Source organism: Zonotrichia albicollis, chromosome 8 (genome assembly GCF_047830755.1).
Source record: "Zonotrichia albicollis isolate bZonAlb1 chromosome 8, bZonAlb1.hap1, whole genome shotgun sequence".
Lineage (NCBI taxonomy): Eukaryota > Metazoa > Chordata > Aves > Passeriformes > Passerellidae > Zonotrichia > Zonotrichia albicollis.
This window is the reverse complement of record NC_133826.1, coordinates 31,106,911-31,126,096: the sequence shown is the minus strand read 5'-3', so window position 1 is coordinate 31,126,096 and position 19,186 is coordinate 31,106,911. Positions and strand designations below refer to the sequence as shown.

General features: G+C 56.8%; 1 protein-coding gene across 1 annotated transcript; it reads right to left on the bottom strand.

The window, feature by feature from the left end:
- Positions 1-12,575: 12,575 nt before the first annotated feature.
- On the bottom strand, positions 12,576-18,839 carry HSD17B7 (hydroxysteroid 17-beta dehydrogenase 7). Its single transcript, XM_005493604.3, has 9 exons — positions 18,725-18,839; positions 18,408-18,611; positions 18,218-18,310; positions 17,281-17,395; positions 16,617-16,811; positions 15,673-15,777; positions 14,598-14,654; positions 13,969-14,067; positions 12,576-13,552 (listed from the first exon to the last, which is right to left on the bottom strand). Exons 1-9 carry the CDS (start codon positions 18,757-18,759, stop codon positions 13,457-13,459), a joined length of 999 nt encoding a protein of 332 aa, XP_005493661.1. The 5' UTR covers positions 18,760-18,839; the 3' UTR covers positions 12,576-13,456.
- Positions 18,840-19,186: the final 347 nt, after the last annotated feature.

The following is a 19,186-nucleotide window of genomic DNA, read 5'->3' as shown; positions in this document are numbered from 1 at the left end:
TTGGGCAGCTGGAGAGCAGTGGGAGGCAAAGGTGTCTCTAAAAAACTCCCCTGAGCAGCCTCTCTCAAGGATAATGGGTCCCTTGAGCACAGGCTCCTTCTCCTCTGTTTCCATGGCTCAGCTACCCCCTCTGCCACCACAGGCTCTCCTGGGGCTGCCAGGCCAGCGCTTGCCCAGCCCGTGCCCGGCTGGTCCAGGGCACCAGAGCCCCGAGCGGCCATGGCACTGCCAGGCTGGCAGCGACACCAACACGGGGCACCAGAGCCCTGAGCAGCCATGGCACTGCCAGGCTGGCAGCGACACCAACCCAGGGCAGCAGAGCCCCGAGCAGCCATGGCACTGCCAGGCTGGCAGCGACACCAACACGGGGCACCAGAGCCCTGAGCAGCCATGGCACTGCCAGGCTGGCAGTGACACCAGCCCACAGAGCTGCAGAGCAAACAGCACCTGAAACTGGGGAGGCCTTTTCCCAATGATTGCTTCCAAAGGCTGGAAAAACAGAAGGAAAACAAATTGACCGCGCTATTTCAAAACTGAAAGGAGGGATTTTGCATGTTACTGACACACCTTGCTGATTTCTTTTCTTTCGAAGGGGAAGAAAGCATTTCTTATGGTGGTGTTTAGTTTGGGTTAAAGATAGATTTAATCCTGTCCTTTGGGGGGCAAGGAGAGAAACTGACAGGCACTTTGGGTTCAGAGCAGTCATCTCTAGAGTCTGAATATTCCTCGTTCAAGAAAAAAACAAGACAAATCCACAGATTGCTGAGGACAGCAGAGCAAGAAGGTGTGGTTCTGGCTTTTCTGTCTTGCTGATGGAAACTGGCCCAAACTTTGATGAGAGCAGGAGGCCCCAGTATCCCCAGAGCTGACTCCACTCTGTTATTAGGCTCAAGCAAAGCCAGGGCTGCCCAAGGATGCAGGTCGACAGACAGTGCTCTTCAAAGTGCAACAAGAACACCACCAGGTCTGGGCAAAAGGGAATTCAAGTCTCAGGACAGACAACGACTATGGCTGTGCCTGGAGCTGTGAGTGCAAAAACCCGAAAGCCTGTCCTTGGTGCCTCGCCCCTCTGCGCTGGTCTGGGCCCCTGCGAGGGGGAACACCGCGGGTCAGGGCTGTGCAGGGGCTGCTCCTTGGGATGCACAGCGCGCTGAGACCGGCCGGACAGACGGACGGCACAGGCGGCGCATCCTGTCCTTTGGGGACACCTGAGGCTGCCGGGTGCCCTGGGAGCGGCTCCCGGGGGAGGGTGGGTGCCCGAGATGCTGGACCCCGCGAGATGTGGGAGCTGGATCCCCGGGATGCCCGAGCTGGATCCCTGGGATGCCCGAGCTGGATCCCCAGGGTGCCGGAGCTGGATCCCGGGATGCCTGAGCTGGATCCCGGGATGCCCGAGCTGGATCCCCAGGGATGCTGGAGCTGGAGCCCCAGGGATGCAGGAGCTGGATCCCGGGATAACCGAGCTGGATCCCGGGATGCCTGAGCTGGATCCCGGGATGTGGGAGCTGGATCCCGGGATGCCTGAGCTGGATCCCCGGGATGCTGGAGCTGGATCCCGGGATGCTGGAGCTGGATCCCCAGGGATGTTGGAGCTGGATCCCGGGATGCTGGAGCTGGATCCCGTGATGCCCGAGCTGGAGCCCGGGATGCCCCAGCTGGATCCCAGGATGCCCGAGCTGGATCCCCAGGGATGCCGGAGCTGGATCCCGGGATGCCCGAGCTGGATCCCCGGGATGCCCGAGCTGGATCCCGGGATGCCCGAGCTGGATCCCGGGGTGCCAGAGCTGGATCCCGGGATGCCCGAGCTGGATCCCGGGGTGCCAGAGCTGGATCCCGGGATGCCGGAGCTGGAGCCCCGCGATGCTGGAACTGGATCACGGGGTGCCGGTGCTGGATCCCGGGTTGTGGGAGCTGGATCCCCAGGGATGCAGGAGCTGGATCCCGGGATAACCGAGCTGGATCCCGGGATGCCCGAGCTGGATCCCGTGATGCCCGAGCTGGAGCCCGGGATGCCCCAGCTGGATCCAGGGATGCCCGAGCTGGATCCCGGGGTGCTGTAGCTGGATCCCGGGATAACCGAGCTGGATCCCCAGGGATACTGGAGCTGGATCCCGGGATGCTGGAGCTGGATCCCGGGATGCCGGAGCTGGATCCCAGGGTGCCCGATCTCGGCCCGTCCCGCCGGTCCCTCTGGCGGGGCCGCAGCTCCCCCGCGCGGCCCGGCCCGGCCCGGCCCTGGATCCACCGCTCGGGGCTGCGGCTCCTCGCAGCTCCCGGCGATGGCAGCGCTTCCTGCCGGCCCGCAGAGCCGGGGTGGAGCTGCCCGCGCCCCCCGAGCCTCCCGCAGGCGGCGCAGGCCCCGGCGCGCCCAGCCTTGCCCCGCAGGAGAGATGCTCCAGGGTTTCTCCATGGCAGTGACCCCTCTGGAACTCTCCAGGGTTTCTCCCGCTGCCGGCCAGCCCCGCGCTGCGTGCGGCACTCCAGGTGTGGCCATGCAGCGCTGAGTGCAGGGGAAAGATCCTCCCTGTGTCTGCTCTCAGCCCTCAGCTAATGCTCCCAGGACCCCCTCCAGCTTCTTCCCTGCCAAGGTGTGTTCCTGGCCTGGCTCCTGCCCAGCCTGCTCCCTGCCAGCCCCCTCATGGCTTTCTCTGCCAAGCTCCCTTCCAGCTGGGTGGCCCGGCACATGCTGGTGTGGGGGCTGCTCCTGCCCCAGCAGGGCCCTGCCCTTCTCTGTGCTGAGCCACATGAGGTCACTGTCACCCATCTTCCCCAGGCTGTCTCTGCAGGGCAGACCAAGCCTCCAGCCTGCCAGGCACTCCTGCCAGTCTGAAAGGACACGTGTCAGAAAACTTAGGGTCAAAACCTGAAAGATCCCTGGCATCACAAGGATGGGACACATCATCTTCCTTCTTATCTGGCCCGGAGGTGAGCAAGGCGAGCTACAGGCTGCGGTTGATCTTTGCATGCTCCTGGTATGTGCTGGAGCTCTTCCCAGAACCTGTGGCCTCAGCTCAGGTGGCTTTTGGTGCCGTGGCCTTGGGTGTGAGCAGCACGGCCTGCTGAGAGAGCCCAAAGCCTCAGGAGGCAGGTGGTGTTTGTAGAGCCCCGCTGGATCCTGCGAGGCGCTGTGCCTGCAGAGGTCACAGACAGAGAGAGGCTGGTGGATCTGTCCCCACGTTCCTGGGCTCCACAGCGCCGTGCCTGCTGCCAGCAGCAGCCAGGGCTCCTGCAGGCAACGCTTCTGCAGCTGCCACGGGGATGGGTGAGGGCGAGGGTGTGAGTGGGAGGTGTGCCCAGCGCTGCCACTCGCCTGGCACAGCCTGTGGTGGGGTGGCAGGAGGCCGCAGAGCCGGGCAGGGGCACGGCAATCACAGCAGCGCCTCGGCAGCAGCTCCACCACACAGGTTGGCCCAGGTGCCCAGGCTGAGGGAAGCTCCCTCCTACATCCATCCGCCGGAGGAGGAAATCCAGCCCATGGAGCAAATTAACCTGGCAGGAAAACTCGTGACGTGACCCAAGAGCTGCCCAGCAATTTGAGAGGTTGCCCTGCTGGCCTCAGCAGCGAGATTTTTGTTTATGTCTGTGAGTCAAATGATAGCTGGGTGAGCAGGCACACGCTCCGGAAACCATTCCGGGGCTGTTCACGGGAGCGGGACCACAACTGCCCCAGGCCTGACCCTTCAGCATTCCTCTGCAGAGCACCTGCACTGGGGAGGAGACCTGTCCAAGCCTGAACAAAAAATGTATTTTAAAATATGTCCTAAAATCAGTTATAACAGAACTTTCCAAGCACGGTTTTTGAAGCCAGGAGCGGGCCAGGTGAGTTGCGCTGTGTCAGGTGGGTTGGCTGGCTGGGAAGGGCCCTAGGTTTCCTGGGCAGCTCTGTTCCATCCATAAGAGCTTATAAGAGTAGCCTAAGGCTGGGTTTAGGAAAAGCTCAGCACTAAGCTGAGCTGCAGAGGCACTGATTGCTAAGCTCAGGACAGATTACTGCAGTGTGAGCAAAGTGGGACTTCATACAAGTTCTGCTTTATAATAATATTATGCTGAAATTCCTGGCTTTCTGTTCCCATTCACCAAATGGTGGCAGATGCCAGGGTCTGACATTTTCCCATTGGTGTCAAAGACTTTTGGGATTCACCTGGGCTTTCCTACACATCAAGGGATTCTGTCCTGTGCTGGCACTGGCACCTATAGAGTACCATGGAAACCCCCTGCATGGCACAGCCAGGAAAACAGCTCTGGCTATTAGTTCTGGTTTGAACAGCACAGAAGATGACAAAGAAATCCAGTGGGTAAAAATAAGGGCATGTCCATACCTCCGACCCTAACTCATAGCCAGCGCCTTCAGGGATGCAGCTGCTCCATCCAGCCTCCCTGAGATGCCAGCTGATTGTACCCATCTCCACTTCACACTGTAATTAACCCTGGCCCCTGTGATCAAGGCAAGGTTCTGCCCTGCTGTGTTTCCAAATACAAACCTCCTTGAGCACACACATCCCATTCCACGTGCCCTCTGTGCCCCGTGGGGCTGGGCAAGGCTGTCCTGCCTTTTGGGCCACCCAGCCACACCAGTGCCCTGCTCACAGTGCACTCCCAGCACGCCCACACGCTGCCAGGCTGCTCCATCACTTTGGGGAGGATCAGCATGTCCTCCTGCCCCTCTGGTCTGCCCATCCCACCCTTCAGTGCCATGCCCGGGCACCGCACGTGTGTGCCCTCGCTGCCCTTGGCACAGTGACTGCACCACCTGCACATTGCGCCTGCTGGCACTGGGACCTGCCACGGCCACACCAGCAGCCCCTGAGCTTCCACCAAGGCCTGATGGACTGTGCTGCTGCAGAAGGACAGCAATCTCCCCACACAGCCCTGACTGGAGCACGCTGCCCTGCCCACACACCTTCCCCTCCCCTGGAACCCCTCCATGCTGCTCTGTCTCCTTGCTGGCCTCAGAGCAGCCCTGCCAAGACAGGGCAGGGGACAAGAAGGGCCCTCAAGGGGAAGCAGGGGCTTGTGGTAGCCATAAAAGTGCTCGGGGACAAAGCAAGGAAGCAAACCCTTCTGTTTCAGTCTCTCAGACAGAAAACCCCTTTAGAAGTTTCTGGGGGAGCCTCCAGCTTGGGCAAAAGTGAGGCTGCGAGGACTGGTTGGCTTCAGTCCTTTTGGCTCCAGGGAAAGCAGCCTGGCTGACCCCCATGGCTCCCAGCTGTGCTGGAACCCACCTTGGGGTGTCCCTCTTGTGTATGCCCTGCTCTGCCCTCTCCTGAGCTGAACCATGGACCTGAGGGCTCAGGGCACTGTGCAGGGAGAGCCGGGCAGGGCCTGCACACCCCAGGCCAGCCTCTGCACAGCATTCAGCACTGCTGGCAAAGTGGGCACGGGCCAGGGCCAGGACAGCCTGTCCTGCCCCAAGCAGCGCCTCTGAGGTGCCCAGGCCACCACGGTTGGAGCCACAGCTCACAGAGCAGTGCTCTGATAAACATTGGGAAAGCTGCCCTTTGTCCTGCAGCAATCAAATCCCTGATGAGCACCTCGCTGAGGGATGCACGGGCAGGGGAAAAAGGTGGAGAGAAAATAGGGATTAGCAAGGCCTGATAAAAACATGACCTCTCTTTGCCAGCAGCCTGTGTCACAACTGACACCGCTGACAGGTCCCTGGGGAATGGATTGAGCTCAGCTCCTCGGGCAGGGAGCATCGGCCTGAGCAGTCACATTCAGGGAAGGTGATTGATCCAGTGGGATGTGCTGGGACAGGTTTCTCCAGCAGTCACCACATACCAGCAGCACGTGCCACTGGGTGCCCTGGGCAGCCCATCCAGGGATGGCACCCATGCCAACGTCACCAGCCCTGCCCAGCCCCACCTGGGGTCCTGTTTGATGGGGAAGGGCCTGGAGGTGAAGCCATGCCAGGAGCAGGGAGGTCACTTTGCTTGGTCAGCCTGGACAAGGAGACTGAGGGGAGACCTCACAGCAGCCTACAGCTTCCTCACTAGGGAAGCACCAATCTCTCCTCTCTGGTGACCAGCAAGAGACCCTGAGGGAGCAGCAAGAGGCTGTGTCCAGCAAGGCTTGGGTTGGATATTAGGAGAAGGTTCTTCACCCAGAGGGTGGTTGGGGATTGGAACAGGCTCTCCAGGGAAAGTGGTCGTGCCTGCCAGAGTTTCAGAAGTGTTTGGACAATGCTCTCAGGCACTTGGTGTGATTCTTGGGGTGTCCTGTGCAGGGCCAGGAGTTGTGCTTTGATGATCTTTGAGGGTTCCTTCCACCTCTGTGATTCTGTGGAACCTGTTCCAACATGCTCGGTTTGTCCTGGCACACCAACAGCAGATCACTCTGCCATGGTCAGTGCCACACATCCCTGAAGATCCCATGGGCTTCTAGGGGCCCAGGAGGTGTTGGAGAGGACACCTTCATACCACCAGCTTCTACCCTCACCAGCTCAGCTTTATGCTCCCCCTGCTCCCCTATATTCCTGCCAACCCTGCTGCTCTGCACCCCAGCAGTGTTGGCCTTGGCTTTGGGAAAAGAGACGAGAGCAGAAGCCAGAGCCAGCTCCCAAACTGCACAGAGAACATCTGTGCCCATGGAGGAGCAGCAGTTCCTGCAGGAATGCCCTTCCTTCCTCGTGATCACTGTGCCTGTGATGCCGGGAGCACGGGAAGGGCCTTGGTGGGGATGGAAGTGCCACAGGCCATCCCCACGTGGGTGGGAGGAAGCCACTCATGCCCATGAGGCTGAGGTGGCTGCACCCACCTAGAGCTGCCTGCTGGGCTGATTCACTGGCCCCATGCCTGGGGTTCAGGAAGGCAAAGCTTCAGTGCCAGCAGGGCATCTGGTCCCCTGTATATGGCAGAGGGGTCCCCCAAAGCCCCTCTGTGGGACAGGGTGTGTGCCAGAGCTCCCACCCCGTGCAGAGCAGGGAGCTCAGGCATGGGTGTCCCCATGGCTGGGCACCTGGGGCTGCACTGACCCCACACACTGTCCCTCCTGGAGACCCCTCACCCTAGAGCAGCAGTCTGGCTGAGAGGACAGACCTCTTCCCTCAGGTGCCCAAGGCCAGCACATAAAACCCCTGGACAGAGAACCCTCACAGCTCAGGGCATGAAAGGAGAGCAGGAGAATGGCTGGCACCTTGAGGCCCTGCAGGGAGCCAAGGTTATCAATGCTTTGTCTGTCCCTGCCCCAGAGGGACATCCTTGCCCAGGGGCTGCCAAAGGCCATGTCACCAGGGGCTGTAAGAACCTGCAGATGTGAGCCCCTGCCTGTGCACAGAGCCAGGCCCAAGCTGCCACTGCTCCTGCCATCCCAGCTTCCCTGACCTTGTTCCAGTGCTCCCAGCCCAAACATGAGGCAGCGTGCCTGCAATGGGCTCCTCTCCCAAACTTCACTGGCCTTAACCTCTGCCACTGCCTGGCAGCGAGCCCGGGGCCCAGAGGAGGAGCCATGCCCACAGCTGCCCTCCATGCCCACAGCTGTCCTCCATGCCCACATCTGCCCTCCATGCCCACAGCTGCCTGCCATGCCCGCAGCTGCCACCATGCCCACAGCTGCCCTCCATCTCCACAGCTGCCCTCCATCCCTACAGCTGCCTCCATCCCCACAGCTGCCCCTCCATGCCCACAGCTGCCCCTCCATCCCCACAGCTGCCCTCCATGCCCACAGCAGCCCCTCCATCCCCACAGCTGCCCCTCCATCCCCACAGCTGCCCTCCATCCTCACAGCTTCCCCTCCATGCCTACAGCTGCCTCCATGCCCACAGCTGGCCTCCATCCCCACAGCTGCCCTCCATGCCCACAGCTGGAAGCCAAGGGCTGCCCAAAGCCATGGAAGCCAGGACCTGCTGAAAGGTATCCAAGGAATTCAAGGGGTGAGATGCAGCCCTCCTGAGCCCCCAGGCAGGGTGTGGGGAGGTGGGGTGAGGATCTGCTCTGCTCTGAGGAGTGTTAGTGGCCATCAATAAACCCCTGGCACCTGGAGGCCATGCTCCTGCGCGGGGGCGTGAACGGCCCTGGAATCCGGCTATCTGGTGAGGGGCGAAGGCCAGGGCCCCTGCGCATCAGAAAACAGCCCCCCTCGGCGTCTTTGGCCTCGGGCTGAGCTGGGGAATAGCTCGGAGCAGCGCGGTGAGAGACGAATTAGGAGGCGACCACTTGCTGGGGGTAAACTGTCGGTTTATTACAGAAGAACCAACAAGGAGGGGAAACACCCAGCTAATGGCCCCGAACAAGGGGCAGGAGAGGGTTTTAAGGGAAAAGGGGGGAAGAAGGCAGGGAAACCCGGCTATCCAATAGAAATACATATTTGGAGGTACGAAACATAACTGATATACTAAAGTAACCAACTGTTATAAATCATAGGAGGGGCTCCGGGGCTACAGCCAACCATACTTCCCAGAGAAAAGAAAATTCTCGAAACCTGGGAGGAGAAAAAGAGTGATTGACTGACCCCAAGGAGGAAACAACTTTCACTTTATAAGAGAAACCAAGGGAGGAGCAGTTTCATTTCCATAGCAACCTAACTGGCAGGGTAGCAGCAGGAAGTAATACAGAAAATGGGGGGAGCAAACTAACGAACTTAAGAACACACCACAGCATGCTCCCACGTCCCAGGGCTCCACAGGCCAGCCAGGACAGAGCAGCATCCCTGCAGCCTTCACACACTGCTGCTTGGAAGTGACTTACCCAAACCACTACAGCCAGTTTGGCCTTTGCTGGCCCACCAAGAGTGAGGCCCCTTGTGCTCAGATGACAAAGATGTGAAATATTGCTGCACCTGCCATGTGCTGCCATGGTGACTCATGGAGCTTCCAAAGGACACGGCTCCCACTAAGGCCAGCTGAGCTGACCAAAGCTTCTGCTGAGACAGACAGAACCACAGACAAGGCCAAGTCTGGAGCTGTGCCTCCATGGCACACCATCTTTGTCTTTAGCAGCTTCTCCTTCACCCAAGAGGGTCCTGCACGCACACTCAGCATCTGTGCTGCCTTCCCAGCCTGAACCCGGGCTGGGTACCCAGGCACACTCCTGTTTGCTGTGCTGGAGGCAGCTGGAAGGGAGAAATGAATGCACAGTGAGCAGCTCAGCTGCTCTGCCCCAATGTGAATGTCATCTGCCTGCCATCTCCCCTGCTAGCACTTTGGTTTGATACAAACCCTTGCATCTGCAGAGAGGTTCTGGCAGGGCAGCCTCTCCAGGCCCCTCTCGCTGAGCACTGGTGCCAACCAATTTACTTACAGCATCACAGCCCCTCCAAACTCTCCTTGTACACAGGAGCATCGACTGATGGGCTTAACAAGGAATTTACCATTCATTCTGATTCTTCTCATGAGTTATTCCTAAACTCATCCACCAGTTTCCTTTTTGATTTCTCCTCTGAGCACAGCTCCATCTTTCAAAGCAGTGCTGACAATCTTCCCTGACTAGAGGCAGACTTGGCTCTGGAATTTGCCCATTCTCAGCAAAACCCACCCAGAGCCAGGTCCCTCTTGTCTCTTCTCTGCCAGACAGAGAGGTCATGCTGCTGCAGCACCCTCGGAGGGGCTTCTGCTCCCTGCTTCTCACCCAGCCCTTCAGAGCTATGTGTCTCCTCTCCCCACGCCGGGCAGCTCCCAAGACTTTCAACATCCAAGCTGCCATCCACTAAGCCTGGATCTTTCCAAACAGCCTGGCTGTATTACATCCACCTGCATACAGGAACATGCCAGTCCTTGTTGTTCTCTTCCATCCCACTCCCTTCCCTTCCTGGAGAGGCAAAGGTCACCCAGCCACGGGATTTCAGCTCTGACACCAACCTCAAGCGTTTCTCCTTCCTTGGCCAGGGCTCAGTCCCCACCCACCCTCTGTTATCCATGCCCTACATAGCTGACAGCCAGTTGAGCTGAAAAGCAATGGAGAGCTCTGGCTGTGCTTGGAGCAAGGCAGTGTGTTTGCTCACAAAGGTGAAAAACCAGTGGCTCAGCATGAGGCACAGCTGTGAGATACCAGATCACACAGCTGATTGTGCAGGGTTTCACAGAGCAACCACAACGAGTTTTCATGCTGAAGACCTGCCCTGGAGGTTCTCTGGAAAGCTCCATATCCAAGGATCACAAAGAGCAAGATCCTGTGTTAGCAGTGATTCATGGCTGCCACTGCCAGCTCTTCCCTATTTTTCTCACCACCCTGCATGCCAGGGCTCTGTGCTCCAGGCAGGACCTGTTCTCATTGCACAGAGCAGTCGGGTCCAGCTGGAAGGGATTGATCTCCACGCACAGGCATGTGCTAGCCAGGAGCAGAGCAGGAGGAGCCGTGCTCCCCTGCAGACTGGCACATGCCCAGCAATGGCCAGCTCCTCTCACAGCCAGCACCTGGGAGCAGCCAGCACCTGAGCCACCCTTTGGGAAGTCTCTGTTTCAGGGATCCAGGTCCTACCTGTGCACCTGAGCCACCCTTTGGGAAGTCTCTGTTTCAGGGATCCAGGTCCTACCTGGATGCACCTGAGCCACCCTTTGGGAAATCCCTGTTTCAGGGATCCAGGTCCTACCTGTGCTTTCAGGACAAAAGAAAAAAAAGTGGGAGGTTCCCACCCCACAAAACAGTCCCATCCTTTGGCTGCAAAGACATCCAGCTTCTCACCACATGGAGGAGAGGGGCACAAAGTGAGCTTGAGCACAGTCAAGTCTTTTTCCACAGAAAGGCAGGGACAATGATGCCTGGGGTCACAAAAGCAGGCAGGAGCCCCTGTAGAGAAGCAGGGATGTGTGACAGGGCTACAGAACAAGGGAGCACCTCCTCCCACTGAAGAGACTCCTCTGCAGACCCCTGGGCTGGCTGTGCCTCTCCAGCTCCATGCAGCTCAAAGCTTGTGGGAAATGACAAGTGTATCCCATCTTTCCAGGCCATTCCACTCTCCAGGGCTCAGCACCTTTTGTTCCCCCTTTGTGTCACTCTGAACAGAAGCTGAGCTCAGGTCTCCATAGGCAAAAAGCACTTGTTCCATCCCATCCCTGCTTTTCCTGTTAAATGTCTAACTTCATCCTACAGGCACTCTTGAGATAAAAGGACCTAAAAGGTCCTAGCTCTTGTCATCAACTTCTGCCCATCCAAGAAATTTTCCCCTTTTTTCCAAGCTTTAAGAAAAAAATCCCAACAGAACCAGCAAACCCATAAATCAGAAGCCATTTATTCTCCTCAAGTATGCTAGATTATGCAAAGCTACCTCTTCTAAGCTCTCCAGACCTCACTGCACTCAAACCCTAAGCAGAGCTGCAGTGCCAGCTAGCACAGGGCAGTACAAGTGATCAGCTTGGCACAAGAGCCCTGACCCTCCCACTCCCCACTAAATTGCACTCAGCTCAATTGTGTCAGCAAGTGTTTTGAGTAACACTTGCTATTCCATTTGTCTCAGCCCAGAGAGAAAATGAGGCAGGGATAACAAATGACTGAGTGCCTCTGCATTGGGGTGGGGGGAACACTAAAGGTGGAGCTGGTGAGTGTTACCTGCTACAGCCCAGGGCAGAAGCACAGCAAACTCAAGGCACTCATCTAAAACCAGCCAGGGCAATGTGCTTCATCTCCTGCAGAACAGGGAGCCAAGGACTGCTGCAGGATGCTGTGGGAAGAGAACCAGCCACCAACTCTCCCTGTGGAGCAGGGAAGGCACTACTCCACCAGAAATAGAGGGCTTTGGTCCCAGGGCGTTTTAGGACACAGCTGAACAAAGGCACAGAAAGCAGATCGGGTGCTGGGACTGGCTTTATTGCATTCAATAAACACCCACATAAGCACAGCCCAGTCTGTTTCACAGCTCCAGCCACAGCTGAGGGAAGCAGCACCCCACAAAGGCCAGCTCCTCGTTCTGCTCTACTGCCAGGCCAAACCCAGTGCACTGCTGCCCACACCAGTGCTGCTGGGCTCAGGCCTCACTCAGTGCTGAGCTGGGAGGGTGCCCTCAGCCCAAACTCAGCACTGAGACACCTCTGCTGCCAGCACCCCTCTGCTCCAAACCAGCAGAGGATGGGAAGAAATTAAAAAATGAAAGCAAGACTCTTTGAATGTGTATCCCTGCAAGGCAAGGCCATGAAGAGCCTGCATTCTCCTGGCTGCCAGCTCTGAGCAGGTTTCCCAGCAGAGCCCCTGTCTGTGGCACCCTGGCAGGAGGCAGCAGCCAGGGCAGGCAGTGCTCCCACTCCAACAGCACCCGACCCCAGGCAGCCCCAGGGAGGTGCATTAAGCCATTAATTAGCGCATTAAGCCATTAATTAGTGCATTAAGCATTAAGAGTCATTATGTGACACAGCAGGTGAGCAAGCACCAAAAGACATCTCCCAGCAGCCTAAGGCTGGGAAATAGTCTCAGGCTTCCCACAGGTGCTCAGCACACAAAACCACACTGAAGTCTTTAGAAATCACTCATGTCTTTCCTTAGCTAAAGAAGCAAGCCAAAAGGTGGTTGACAACTCTTTCATGGCAGAGAGGCTCCACACTTCCCAGGTATGCACGGATTTACAGCACAAGGCACCAATTAAGTTTCCTGCCAAGCCTCCAAGTCAAAAGTAGATGGATATTGGAGTAAAAACACCACTGCATTAAGGACAACTCAATTTCAGTCGTTTATTCATTACAGCACTTGAAGCTACTTGGTGGCAAGTACTTGCTGAAGGTCTCCAGATAAACAACAGGAAGAATGATTGGTACAATAGATTTATATAAAAAGAGTTAAATAGATAAAACAACATGGTAACCTCTCACTCTTGCTCTAAACAGAGCAGACTGGCCCTGAGTCCAGGTTAGCATCATCCTTTCAAGCCAGTCATGGTTAAAACCCTCAGGTGCCCATACCCAGGGGACAGCAAGGCATCTGTCCTCACAGTTGAGGCAGGTGTGTGCTTCTCAGGCCAACTCTTCAGGAGCTTGGTTTCAGCTGCTGGGCAGACCCTGCCTGCCAGTAAGGCTCAATCTCGTTGAGCAGGTCTGCAGAGGCAGCCCCAGCTTTGGTGAACAAGTGTAAGGCAGCTCTGCTGAAGGTGAGCCTTCAAGTACATCAGGATGAGCCACAGGTGATGTGTCTGAGCCATCTACAAACACCAGCAGAGCCAAGATGCAGGGCAGCACCCCAGACTGCTGCCTTTGCTGCCCTGAGCCAGATGGACACCACAGGTTCTGAGGTTGCTCCTGAACCACACACAGCTCAGTCATGCTTCTGCAAGACACCACTTTGTTTGCAACTGTGTTAGGACAGACTCTGCTTATTCGAGGTCTCCAGTTTTATGCCAAAAGAAAAATCCCATAGCCAAAGGTCTAAGTATTTCTCTTCAGTTTTCACACTTCCATTTTCAGGAACTGTTCACCTTCTGTCGAGAAGGAAGATTGTGTCTGAAGCCATGTGCCTGCAGAACAGCTGGCAACACAGGTAGCACCAGAATGAAGAAACCCCAGATTACTGATACAAGACTCTCACCCCACTGAGACTAGCTTTACTTAATCTAAGAGATCATGGTATTTCTCTAGACTCTGCTCCTCCAGTTCCAACAGCTTCTGGTAAAGTTTCTCAGCAGTGTCTTCATCCACATCCATCTGGAAGGCAAGGAAACAGCACTGTGAGACCATCCCTTGGTGGCAGCCAGTGCAGACACCAAGGGCAGCTCTGGGGATGAGCAGGGTGCATTTCCAGAGCAGGGTGTATTTCCAGAGCTTCCACCTTCCCAGACAGCCAACTACAGACCTCTGTCACCAGGGCATAAGCCAGAACGTATTTTGGGAAAGTATCATCCCACACTTAACCCGTTCTGATCATCACTTCCATTGTCTTCCAGACTCCAGCCTAAGCCAGGAGTTACTCTGGGAAGCACTGCAGATAACCCCACATCCCTTCCTGCTACTTAGCACTCAACAAGCATCTTCCTTCCACTCCAGGCACAGGACACCCTTGGCACCAGCCCTCCCATGCAAAGCAGATGGCAGACGCAGCAGGAAGCTCCCTCCCCACTGACCTTTCGAGGCTCCACATAGCATCTCCCCAGTCCAGAAGTACAGCTGTGGTATTTCACAAGAGCATCCAGGTACTCTGGCTTCTGTTTGAACAGCCACACCTGGAAGAACAGCACAAAGATGTACAAGTCCAGCACACACTGTCCCAGCCACGCCTGTGGGCAAAGCAGACACAGGAGAAGACACCACAGGAGCTCCCACCAAGCAGGGGAAGATGTGATCTGTGAAGTTCTGAGCTGGCTCCCTTCAGATGTGACCTACCTGAGCCAAGAGTAATGGAGGTTTCTGCTACAGCAGTTCAGCATGGCTGCCCTTGCTCCCACTGTGTTTGAGACACGTTGTGCCCCCCATCACCCACCTCCACCCCCTGTGCTGCACATCATTCTCCCTGGCCAGGATGCTTTCCCAAAACCATTCATTTTGTGGGTACTGGGTGAAGGTCACAGAGCTCCACATGGCTGAGCAGCCCTGGGGACAGCTGGCTCCCCACACTCACTGCTGTGTGCTGTCTGGGAGTCACACACAGCTCCCACCCATCAGCCTCGCTGAGAGGCTCTTTGCTCAAGCCACAGGACCCCAGAAGAGCTACTCAGAAGGAAGCAATGCTAAAATCAAATTGTGAACTACTTACATGAGCTTCTGCTCCATTATAGGGCGTCAGAGTATAAGTTTTGGCAAAAAATCGGATCTGAGGGGAAAAGAAGGACATGGCAGAGTTTGTACTGTGGCCCAAGGTTTGTTGGCAAGCCCTGAGCAGCCCAAACGCTCCAGATAATCTACCAGAGGTACAAGTGCTTCTCAAACTGGGCAACAGGCAACACTGCACACTGACTAAAGCATCCCTTATCACCACAAACTGCTTTCTGGAGCCCCCCAGCAAGTGTCACTCCATGGTCCCACACAGAGATCACCCAAGGCAGGAGCAACAGGCCACACACACCTTGCAGGAGCCTCCTCTGGAAGGGTCTCAAGGGCAGGAATGGCAGAGGGGATCTGCAGGAGTGCCAGCCTTGGGGACAACTGAGAAGGCACTGCCTCTCTGCTACCAGGAGAAACGTGATCCATCAGGATCAGCTGCTGCAACTGGGGCAGCTTAAGATGAAAGGCCACTCTTGCAGCAAGAGCATCACGGCTCAGAACAGGCAGCCCTCAGGGACAGAACTGCAGTGAACCTGGAAAGCTGAAGGCCAGAGGAAGAAAGGCAAGGAAACTTCTGGGGAAGCAGATGGGGAGGCAGAGAACAGGAAGCTTTGCTTTCCACAGAGTTGGAAAGAAAAAAACAACACTGCCTTCTAGAGGAATGGAAAGAACACCACTGGAAAGCAGGTTGTTCTAGAAATGAACAGCATCTCAAAGCACAGGGGCCAAGCTGGGGCCACATCCCAAGCTCTGCTGCCAGCAAGCTGATGGTGTTTCACAATCCCAAGCAGAACTGGCAAAGCTTCCAAGAGGAGCTTTCACAAACACTGCTGTAGCTGAAGGGCTGAACTCTGCTCCTCTGCCAGTGTCCAGCACCAAACCTCCCAACTCAGCTTGGAAACTGGGCCCCAAGATGAGAAGGGCAAGGCTTACACAGGGTCCAGCCTGCCCAGCCCAAAAGAAGGAAGAAATCTACACCAACACAGGCAGCAAGGAGCCAGAGTGTGTGGTACATCACTTGCAGTGAAGTGTGTCACAGCCCAAAACCAGCCAGGACATCCACTCACCAACCACATGATGGGCATCAGCAGCATCCACAGAAAGACAGGCAAAATTCTGTATGTCATGTTGGACATAACGAGCCCAGGACAAACAACACTGGAATACAGACCCTGCAGAGAAGAAACAAAGTCAGTGTGCAATTACACCACACCTCAAAGAATGGGTCATGCTGCTTCCCTCCCAGTACTCCTGAGCCAGAGAGGGTGTGTACAGACATCACACTTTGTTACTCCACTAAGCACCAGAGCAGAGAGCAATTAGATGTGGTGATTTTTAAGAGGTCCAAAGGTTTGTGTTTGATCCATGCCCATCACAAACCCCCAGGGTAGAAAATGCAGCCTCCTGGTGCAATCTCCATGCAGCTCAGCAGATATCCCAAAAATTACAGCCCAGTCAGACTGAAGACTACCTCTTACCATTTTCTCCAGAAGTGTTTGAGAGTGGCAAAAGCACTACTGCTGGAGCAGAGCTGCAGCTGCCAGCACAACCCATCACTGCCCCAGGACAGGGAAGGCAGAGCTTGTACAGCTCCCTGGCAGACCTGAGCAGCAGCACAGAGCCATCAGCAGAGCCTGCAGCTCCAGGCAGCACTGCCAGAGCAGCCCTGTGCTGATGGGCAGGGACACCTGAAAAAAGCAGAGGCTCTTTGCTCTCTAACATCAATTCTGATCTAAAGAGTAGAGCTTGCAAGGTAAGAACTGCTCCCGAAATCTCCCACTTTGGGAAGTTCTTCTGGCAAGAACTCCGGAATCTGGCAATCTCTCTGGCAGATTCCCTACCCCCCACACCATCAGTTCAACCTCAGCCATGTTTGGTTCTTACCTGTGCACTAAGGAATGCATCAGATTGCTATGAGTGAATGAATGCAACTAGGTAACAACAACGTCATGATAATTACAAACAGTAGCAGCTCATTAGATTTCTGCAGCAACACAAACCCCATCATCACCTGGTCATTAAATTTCCTGTTCAGAACCACACTTGTCAGGTCAGTAGCATATTTGGAGGAACTGTATGATTCCTGCCCCTTGGCATGCTGATAGTCAGACAGGCTGAAGGCAGACTCCCTGGCATTGCTGGAGGAGGTCCAGATGAGTCTTGAGGGCTTCTCGTTGCTGCAGAGCAGAGACTGAAGCTGACGAACCTGGAAAAAGAATCCTTAACTTATTTAACACAACAGTTTCCCAGGCTTAGGGTATCACTTTACAGCACCTAAGGCTGTGATCTTCTCTCAGCTTTCCCAGACAGCTTTTCCCAGACTAGCCAAGAGCAGACACTTGTATGAGCAGCTCTCATTTGGCTGGACAGCTCAGTTGAGCACCTCAGAATTTAATACAGCCAAGCCTTAGCATTTATTCTGGATGGAGAGCCACATATGATTGACTTCTGTCTGCTGGCTCACTAGAGTAACCTCAAAATTATATTAACTCTTACAACAAAAGTCACCATTTATTGCTCATTCAAACAAATTTCAAGCCTTTGTCCTGTCATTCTTTATCTGTCAGGCTGCAGCCTCCATCAGCACCTGAACCTGTGAGATCTGTACTGCCCAGACCCATCCCTACCCACATCAAACATCAGACTGAGGGTTCAATCTTTGTACAAAGCCTCACCAGCATAAAGTGCCCAAAGAGGTTGGTAGCAAACACCTCCTGAAGCCCATCTCCATTCAGCCTGTCCGTCTGGGTCATGATGCCTTCTGCAGTGGTCAGCATGTGGAGCAGCTTCCTAGAAGCCAAGAACAGGAGTTAGTGAGGAACACTGCCAGGGGGAATCCACCACTTCCCCACTTGAGCCCTTCAGCAGTACCCTCACCTCACAGGCTCCACACAGCTTTGCTTTCAAGGGCAACATCAAACCATTAACAAAATAGATGGGAAACGTCTAGAGAGTATCCCAGGCCCTTTATTTGCAAGTGCCTCAATACTGACTAGACCAGAGAAGTCTTGTCCCTTCCTTCACCTTCCCATGGCAAAGTACTGTTAAAAACACCTCCTTCCCTCATTTCACTCTCAGATAACTTAATCAAGCTTCAGCATCTAGCCAAGGCCTCGGGCCATGCCTAATGCAGGCAAGAAAAGCAGTCTGGCAGGAGAGCTCAAGAGCCCAGCAGTTCTGTCAGACTCACACACATCACTGTGCTGCCTAGAGAGCAGCGACCCTCACACCAACCATGGCCCTCACAAACTGCTGTGATCCACAGCTTTGAACAGCTGCAGAAACCTACCCTGGCATCACAACAACAGCGAGGAGACCCAGAGTCCAACACAGCAGCAGCATTTCTCGGGCAGGGGCTGCAGGCTCTGGGTGACCTCCTGCCCTGCCCCCAAAGGGGCCCACACCTGGCAGCAGAGGTGGCTCTGGGTGCCCTGGGCCACGGCAGCACGGCACTCAGCCGGCAAACCCACCCCACAAGTGAGGGCATCCGCAGGGCCGTGCTCTGTCTCGCACCGGAGGGAGGCAGGCTCCTCAGCACGGCACCCAGGGCACGGCCTGGCGGTGCCAGCGCCCCGTGCTGCCCACAGGCGGGGGCTGGAGCAACACTCCTACCCGGTGAGGAGCCCGTGCCAGAGAGCCTTGAAGTTCACGTGCGGGTTGGGCATGATCCCAGCGTTGAGGTAGACAAAGTCCAGGCGCTGAAACCTGCGTGGAGAGAGCACAGGAGCCGGGTCGGAGAGGTCAGGGGTGCCCGGCGGGGCGCAGCGCGGGCGGGGGTGTCCCATGGGGACAGATCCCGTACCTGCAGCGGAGCTCACGGGCGGCCCGCAGGACGGAGGCCAGGTTACCCAGGTCCATCTCCACGGTGGACACCTGGGCAGAGGGGTGGGTGGCCAGGATAAGGTCCCGCGTGGCTTCGCTCTTCTGCTCGTTGCGGCAGGCGATGCAGAGGTGAATGCGGCCATCCTCATCCAGCAGCCGCTTGCACAGCGCCAGACCCACACCGCTGCAACGGGACGGTGTCAGAGAGAGCCGAGCTGAGCCGAACCCAGCCCAAGCCAAGCCGAGCCGAGCGGAGCCGAGGCCAGCCCGCCCCTCCCGGCCCTCAGCGCCACTCACCCGCTCGCACCGGTCACCAGCACCACGCGCTCCATCGCTGCCCCGCGCCCGCCGCCCCCGCCCTATAAGCTCTGCGCGCGCCCGGCCCCGCCCCGCCCGGCCCCGCAGCCAATCGGCGGGCGGCAGGGAGGCGGGGCCCGCGCCGCCGGTGGCGTGATGATGAGCAGAGTGCGGGGGGCGGGGCCAGCGGGGCGCGCTCCGTGACCACGCCCCCTGGGGACACGCCCCGCTGCTGGCGGAGTCCCGGCCGGAGCAGGGCATGGACACCGCGGATCCCACAGCTGCCCCCCAGACCCCCCCAGCCTGTTACTGAATGCGGGGCCATGCCGATGGTGCAGAGTGCCCGGGCGCCGGGAGCTGCCGATGCGCCCCACCTGCCCCAGCCCGCTGAGGCACGGCTGGGATGGGCCACAACGCGCCCTGAGCACGGAGCGGGACAGGCAGAGGGACACCAATTCCAGA